Source organism: Branchiostoma floridae, unplaced genomic scaffold (assembly GCF_000003815.2).
Source record: "Branchiostoma floridae strain S238N-H82 unplaced genomic scaffold, Bfl_VNyyK Sc7u5tJ_453, whole genome shotgun sequence".
In the NCBI taxonomy this organism is placed as follows: domain Eukaryota; kingdom Metazoa; phylum Chordata; class Leptocardii; order Amphioxiformes; family Branchiostomatidae; genus Branchiostoma; species Branchiostoma floridae.
Window position 1 is genome coordinate 11,406 of NW_023365863.1, and position 7,998 is coordinate 19,403.

A 7,998-nucleotide genomic window follows, 5' to 3' on the forward strand; every position below is an offset into this window, starting at 1 on the left:
GGAGCCCCGGTAACCCGATACTCTGCGTTCGAATGGAAACTTTTCGGCCAAATTTGACCATCGTGGGTCATGACAAAATATGACTACACCAGGTCCTGCTATGCCAAAGCTTGCACACATCTATGTCATCTCATCGCTCCAGACCCTCGACTCTTCCGTTCATGAGCAATATTGCCACCTACTACTGTCTACATAAGTGATCATTGTTAGCTGATGTCAAACTTATTCCACTTGCAATCTGGATGTTTATGTAAAGTCTCTACTCCGGGTCGCTGGAAAACTGTAGAAATGGAACAAATAGAGGAGTAAGCTGGCCAGAGGAGTATCGCAGGTCGCGAGCTGTTCCCCAGCCGGCTACACTCCTCTGACTGGCTTACTGATCTATGGCTCTATTTGTTCCGTAACTATGGTTTTCCAGTGACCTGAAGTCTGGTAGAGACTAATGTTTCTCAGTGCAGAACTTCATGTTAAGTGCAATACATAATTTGTAAGGAGGGCACAATTTTAGCCCAACGCTGTAATGCAATGCCTTTTTAATATCAATAAACCATTTTGATTGATTAATTGATTTGGAACTATTGGTTGGTTGATTGGTTGGTTGATCGGTTGATGGATGCATAGATGGATGGATGGATGGATGGATGGTTGGATGGATGGATGGATTTGATGGATTTGGAACCAGATCTTTAATTTTGCTATTCTGCACATATGGTCCCTTTTAAACACTTACCGGTACTATACTGTTTAATTTTTTTGTTATAATGCAAATTGTAAGTCTGATTTTCTAACACAAAATTCACCAACCACATATTCAATTAGACCAGACATGTTTTATTCAGCTTTTGATGGTTTACAAAATGTCTTGTATTCATGACAAATGTGATGTTTGAGACCACATCACTAACAAGTTGTTTTATGATTACCACATACCAAGTTTGAAAGTTAACGTTTCACACACAACTGTTATAGCCCATGTGTAACAGTCTCTCGCTGCTAATATTAGTGACCATACACCTCTAACTTGAGAGAATCATTTCCTTTCCTGCAGTGACCAATTGGAGCTCAGGATTGGCTATCACTCTGAAATGAAGTCCAATAGGAGCTCCGGATTCTGTGTCACCATGGAAACCAACAAACAGACATCAGTTTGCAAATAATTCTTAAGTTTAGAACATACAAAAGATGCATAATTCAACCGGATTAGGACATTCTCAAAGAGGCGTTGGCCATCAAGCCTCTAGGGGCCTGACCAGTGGAAGGGCTTCTAGAAGTGTAGCCTGATTAAATCTCGCTTATAGCAACCCGCCCAACCTTCGACAGGCCCCCTATGGGGAGGGGCAAATTACAGCCCTGGACAGCAGAGTTTGTTTTAGGCTTAGGTCACATTTCCAAACCAGGGTCCGGCTGGGCAGCTTTCGGGAGCGAAAAGAATGATATAAAAGACATCAAAATGTCAAAATAAGATTCATGGGCATAATATGTGTATATTTCTAGGTATACATTTTAATTTTTCCTTTCTTAAACAACCCGGCCGGGCCCCGGTTTGGAAATGTGACCTAAGCCTAACACAGACTACTAGATGTGTGATTTGTTATAGACGACAGCAAGTCACTGTGCGAATTGACCTCGTATTCTGACAGATACGTATAGAGATTTTTCATTATTTTTTTGCGGATACAGGGCGTATCCAGCATTGGACACCGTTAGTCAGGTCTGAACCCTATAGCAAATATTGATGTCCGATGGCGGATCCGCCTGTATCCGACAAAAATACTAATAAAATCCTTGCACGTATCTACCAGGATACAACACCATTTCGTGCAGTGAGTGTTACATTGAATCTATTCTGTCATTTGTCAATTTTGAAGAAATTAACTTTTTACTTTTTGAATCTGCCTAGGATCAGTTGCTATCTGTTAAATGATATTCTGTTGTATATGACACACGTGTATTACCTTGAATATTGTAACCATTGAATGCAATATTCTCTCATCTTAGCCATGAATTAACTTCCTCTTCTTTACAAACTGTTCGTTGTTGTTTATTGCTGCAGAATCTTTAACATTCCCATCTGGTTTCTCGACATGTGGTCTTTTTTTTTATTTCTTTAGGCCATGTTGACTTAATCATATGGATGGCATCCGCGCGCGCATCAATTTTTGGCCATTTTCACAGAAAGATTTCAACCGTATTGTAAATCAGACAAGGAAGCTGATGAGTAAAATATATACCGGTACTGTATTGTAATCAGAAAATTGTAATAGTAATATGTCATAGAATGCCAAGGTCAATTCCATGGTCAAAGAAAAAGATGTGAAAGAAGAAATATGTAGAAACCATTTTCGGCATATTTGACCACTTATATTTCATGCATGAAAGCAGTTTTTTTGCCAAGCGTTTTTTTGTACACTTCGATCTGTTTTGGGGTTCTGTGAGAATGTCATCCATATAATCAGACCAACAATTAGCCGTACACGGGCCCAATGGCTTATTTCCCAATAAGAGCCTGGTCACATACGTTGTACTGTATGCCATCGTGCCATCGGAAACTATGGAAAGTGGCGTACATGCGTCGTACAAACTTCAGATGCTACCGGAACGTCTGCCTTATGCTTCGTTCACAATGTCCATTGCTGCGATGCCCGTCGGGCGTGTAGCCCAGGCCGGGCTCCGAAGCCACAAATTGGGCTTGTAATTGCCGGATACCGTAGGGTCACGACGGCTAGGTCGCAGTCCCGGGTTGATTTTAACGCGGGTTTGGTTTAAAGAAAAACAGCAAGTGGACTGCCAGGCGGATTCAAGCATTGGATCCCTGTACACCATTGCATGCTGCTGGCTCTCTCACAGCCTTGAAAAATCTATAGGTACTTCATCAAAATCATACGACAACCTACGACATATGTGACCGTGCCGTTGGGAGCAAGCAATGTATTCGACCAATCAGCGCATTTTCTGATGTCTTTATACTAACCTGTAGCTGTATCTTACACCAGGGTGATTTCTAAAAATTAGATGTTTGCATCATACTATTCCACAGCAGCATTAAGAGTTGAAGAATAAAAAGACGGCTGTACAGGAATGTTTTCCTTCGCCTTGGGAGAAGGCACCCGAAACTTGAAATGGAAATTGTCAACCTATTCTAGACTTGCCAAGTGCCATATAAAATGCATTCAGTCCAACATGCAATGGACTAAGGTCATTTAAGGTTTCTGTCTTGTGCATGCCTTTTGATCTGTCATAATTGGCCTTTCATAGAATTAACCATGTGTCGATCACCCAAAGATTTTGCCAAGCTCAACACCTGGTGACTTACATGTGTTTACGTGTACATTATTCAACTAGTATCAGCTACCTACAGCTATATATCATTAAATGATGAATTTTGCATGCTTTTCTACAGATACATAACTCAACACTCCGCATGTGATGCTCAATGACAGCACCAGAATAATCCTCAAATCCTAAAAAAAATTCCTTGACTGTTCTCACAGTACCTACTTTATATATATCGTAGCAACGTATACCACCGCTGATCTCGTTTTCGCGCAATCTCACGCGCATTCACGTTGTGCTCCCACGAGAACACATTTCAAAATGGCGCTCGTAATATTGGTATTGAGACTGCTGACTACTTGGTCAATAAAACGAGTCCTATTGAAACTAGACTAATACCTAAACTAGATGGATAGTTCCTAACCTACCTACCTAGTCCCTTGACCCAACAGCTGATATGTAAGGTCTCATTGATGTATTTCTCCTAAAAGAGATCCGAGCCAAAAATTAAACGGCTGCATGGACGCGTGTTTTTAGCGGTGAGAAATTCTCTTTTAGTCAGCGGAACTGATCTCAAAAGTTAGATTGTTGAAAGCTTGTTTGTAACTGAAGAAATTAGCAGGTAAAGTTTTGCAGCCGCGCGCTAGGTCGGAGGTATACAGTTCTGGATTGTGAGTGGTGCGGTTGTACACTAACAGCGAAAAAGTGTATTTTTTAGGGATTGACTAATCGTAGTTTGTAATTGCTATAAAAAAGAACCTATGTCTAGTTGACGTTGGCAATTTTTCTCACGATATAGGGTAAATGTGCTCAACATAGAATGAAAAATATGCTAAAATTTCACGTAGCTTCATTATGAACGCGCCCATGTAAAGCACGAATTATAACATAGAAGTCTATGGGAAGAAAAAACTCATCAATGAGACCATAACTGTCAAGCTTATAATAACCTTACTTTTTTCTGGTAAAAGAGCATAGATCTATTTCGCAGGCAGGCAGCTAAGCTACATTTGTAGGAAGACTAGGAGTGTATAATACGTGTTGAAACTCTTTTTAAGATTGATAACAATCAATATGTAAAATAATCAGTATGCTTTTGTTTTTGTTATGTATTGATTTAGGGCATTCGAGAGGCTTTTATACTTTGTATGGGAAGAATAACATTTTTTGGGGTACAGTTTTTTTCTATTGGACTCCTAGAATGGGCAGTTGAATTAAGAATTTCCTTTCTTTTTCAGAAAATGTGTATGCTTGGTAGTTTAAAGTGCTTTTTATAACATCAAAATACAACACTGTATGTCTTTCCAATAGCCTGTGTGATCACAATGATTACGCAATTACTTCTCAAAAATAAGTGCCAATTTCAAAACTGGATGCCATGTTTTCTATCACGTGGTTATCAACTTATAACTTGGTGGAGGAAATGTCTAGCTGTGAATATGAATTTTGCGATGCTAAATAGCATTGTTATGGTTGATAACATAATACGTATATAAGCAGAAATTTTGTATTTTGGTGTTTTTCGCGATCATATTACAGTCAAACCTGCCCAAGACGACCACCTGGGGACCGGGCAAAAGCGGTCGCTATGGTCAGGTGGTCGGTTAGAAGAATATCGACTCACAACATGTTAGATACTAGTACATAGTTTAAATGGTTTCCGTTGTGTTCAATGGCAAGTAGCAAGCACACGCACGTGCATCCGCCGTCATCTTTTTTTCAACATGACATCGTAATGTCAGTCAAAATATGACACAAACTGCCCGAATTCTGCACAAAATCGCGCTAGTTATCATTGAAAATCGATGACACCTAAATATTTGAAAATGACTCGGTCGTTATGTGCAAGGATTTGGTCCCAATTTGTGGCGGTCGCGTTGGCCGGGTGGTCGTTGTGAAGAGGTCACTTAATGCTTACGTCAATTGGGGAAAATTTTCGGGACCGAGAAAAAGCGGTCGTAATGGTCAGGTGGTCGCTAAGAAGAGATGGTCACTTGAGCAGGTTGGACTGCATAAGCACTTTAAAGTTCGATATGTTGTTGCTGCAGTCGCTGCTGGTTATGCTCTTCGGGCTTGTCTTGCTCTGTGTAGAAAAACTCGTAGGTTGGGGAGGCATTGACATCGCCTCCTGGGATGATGGGTGTCTGCACCAGAATGTCGCCTTTCTCTTTAAGCTGATGCATCTTGCAGACGACGCACCGTTGTAGCTTCTGTGGTTGTCCGTTAACAGCATCGTGCAGGCATTGCATGAGATCCACGTAGATTTCGTTGAACTCGTCTGACAGCTTCCTTGCGACGGATCCAGGAGGGTAGATTCCGGTGGTAGGGTTAGGGATGATGTTCCACACCGCATCCTCATTGAAATAAGGTTTCTCCGGTTTATTGATGAATCTAATGGCATTATCGCAGGTACCAGCACTACATGGGGAAAAGTAATTGCAATCCGGGTCATTCAGTGGGCAGGCCGGGTTATCTTGATCGTTCAATTGCACGGTCACCTCCTTACCTTTGGCGATCTCGGCAAACTTGTAGTAGTGGCTTGGTTCTTCCTTGTTCTGTTTCTTGTAGTCGTCATCACGGAAGTCGGAGTAGACAAAGGGGTTACAAGGATCACCACCCTCTCCTTGAGAAACTATGTACGCAATAGCTTTGATGGCTGTGGTAAGGTTGGTGACTTTGAACGGATGTTCAACTTGGCGTGAATGATCTTTCGTAAATATGCTCACTTTTCTATCTCCTTCCAATTCCAGCTTCAACATTGGGCAAAGAATCTTGTGGATGTAGATCGCACCAATGGTAGTTGGGTTGTAGGTCCCTTTCTCTTCTTTACATTTTTCCTGAAGACCAGGAAATTTGGGAGTTACCGACATTTGAAGCCTTTCGTTGGATTCTTTTTGTGATGCGGCTTTAATGAGGTCACCGTGGAATTTTCTGACGGCGTGGTCACATTCAGGCGTTTCGATTGCCATGAAGACATTTTCAATATGATCTTTCGACATTTTCTGCAGAGACACCGTGAGGTCCGGGAGGCAGCCAGCGGGGAGGGGTCCGGGGTACCGTGGGGCGCGGGATAGGTCGTTCAGCACGGGGAATCCGCCGATGGCGTTCAGTATGTTGGCCGCCAGTGACATATGGTGCATCTCGTTCACCAAAATGTCCCTCATCATTTCACTCACCTGTTTGTTCTTCCCTTGCTTGTCCTTGAGACTGAAATGGGCGTTCAGGTACACAGGGATCGTGGACCACTCCAACTCTATGGCGTTTTGGAGGGTTTTTTTCAGGTCATCCAGCTCAGGGTTTTCTACGGTGGGGCAATTAACACAGAGTAAAGCGTAAGGAAACGACGTTCTCTGTAATACCAGGCCCACCACTCGTGTATCTCAGGCAATGACCCATGGCCTGATGAGATCCTTCCTTCTCATTGCGTTAATCAGACACTACCTGTCGTTGGAAGGAAAGCCAATCACATCTCCACTTACAGTCAAGCGGCAACGTGATTGGCTGGTACTTTTCCATCCAAGATCTGGAGGGGGAAGGGGCATCTGGGTGAAGGCTGGGCATCGTTAGCGCAGCGAGAATGTCACGAATAAAAGGGTCACAGCGTGATATACACAAGCTGTGGGGCTGGCACAAGGGACACACATTACGTTTCGTTACAATTTGAAGGGGCCTGATTTTGCGTCAATCCAAACTACTTGCAATAGGTGTTATACAGATGAAGTAAGGACTAAATGTTGCAAAACTTTACCTTGGGGGCTTGCATCAAGCCTTCCTGGGAAAAGACACGCAAGTACCAGGACGGCTGTGATCTTCATCAAGGCTGCCATAGTGCCTGAGAAACGACATCATCCACATAAGTATCTTTCAAGTGGACTACAACGTCGTATCCATGTACGACAGTATCTTATCCGTGTGTGTTGGCATGCCCGTATTATTACTAGTCAGAAAAAAACCCTCTACTTTAATGTACCTAGCCTAGTCCACATCTACATATTAATTGGCTGAGTGGCCAAGGTAGCTGCACACCGGACTCCCATCCTCTTTGCACCAAGATCAAGCACATGCCTCAGTACACCTTTTAACTCTACTCAAGATTAGATCGTCTTATTATTAGCAGCATCTGAACGTCTCTGACTGATTCTCTTAACAACAGAGGCCAATTTTATTGGAAAAAGGAAAGAGAAGAATCCAAGAAAGGATTGACGAATTGTAATGATTTAATGTATGGAGCTTAAGTGATGACTGACACAATATAATAATGACTTGAGTTCTCGGACCTCATATCTTCGTCTAATGATATTAATCTATTCGAGTGAAGAATTATACTTTTTCCCACTCATTATGCACATTTACATGAATTGTCTCAGTTGATAATCATATGTACCCAAGTAGCATAAGTTTTTTTAATTATGCAAGTCTTATCTTCACTTATGAAAATGCTTCCTCAAAAATTATGTTTGATTTGCATGATTTATGTCTTATAATGTTCAAATTCACTTAGTTTTGTAATATTGAAAGTATGAATTTTTCTATCACTTAGCACTATGGAATTTTCTCTTCAATTATGCAAATGTAGCATTTCGAAATCCAAGGGCCATATGGTTTTGCCCTCTCGCAAACGTATTTCATTAATATTTTCAATTTTATAACGTACACATTCGCGCTTTTTAAGACGTCACTACTGTAAACAAAAGTGACCTCCAAATCCAAGATGGCGGAAAGTTC

At 41.6% G+C, this 7,998-nt stretch overlaps 1 protein-coding gene across 1 annotated transcript; it reads right to left on the reverse strand.

The window, feature by feature from the left end:
* Positions 1-5,248: 5,248 nt before the first annotated feature.
* On the reverse strand, positions 5,249-7,369 carry LOC118408838. The gene is made up of 2 exons (XM_035809696.1): positions 7,022-7,369; positions 5,249-6,574 (listed from the first exon to the last, which is right to left on the reverse strand). The coding sequence occupies exons 1-2, from the start codon at positions 7,098-7,100 to the stop codon at positions 5,295-5,297; spliced, it is 1,359 nt and encodes a 452-aa protein (XP_035665589.1). The 5' UTR covers positions 7,101-7,369; the 3' UTR covers positions 5,249-5,294.
* Between the last annotated feature and the right edge of the window lie 629 nt (positions 7,370-7,998).

What these genes read in the sequence shown, in the direction of transcription:
- LOC118408838 (XM_035809696.1), bottom strand. Translation starts at nt 7,100, where the DNA reads ATGGCAGCCTTGATGAAGATCACAGCCGTCCTGGTACTTGCGTGTCTT. An exon ending in GCTTGATGCAAGCCCCCAAG is followed by an intron (nt 6,575 to 7,021) that starts GTAAAGTTTTGC and finishes GCCCCACCGTAG; the next exon opens with AAAACCCTGAGCTGGATGAC.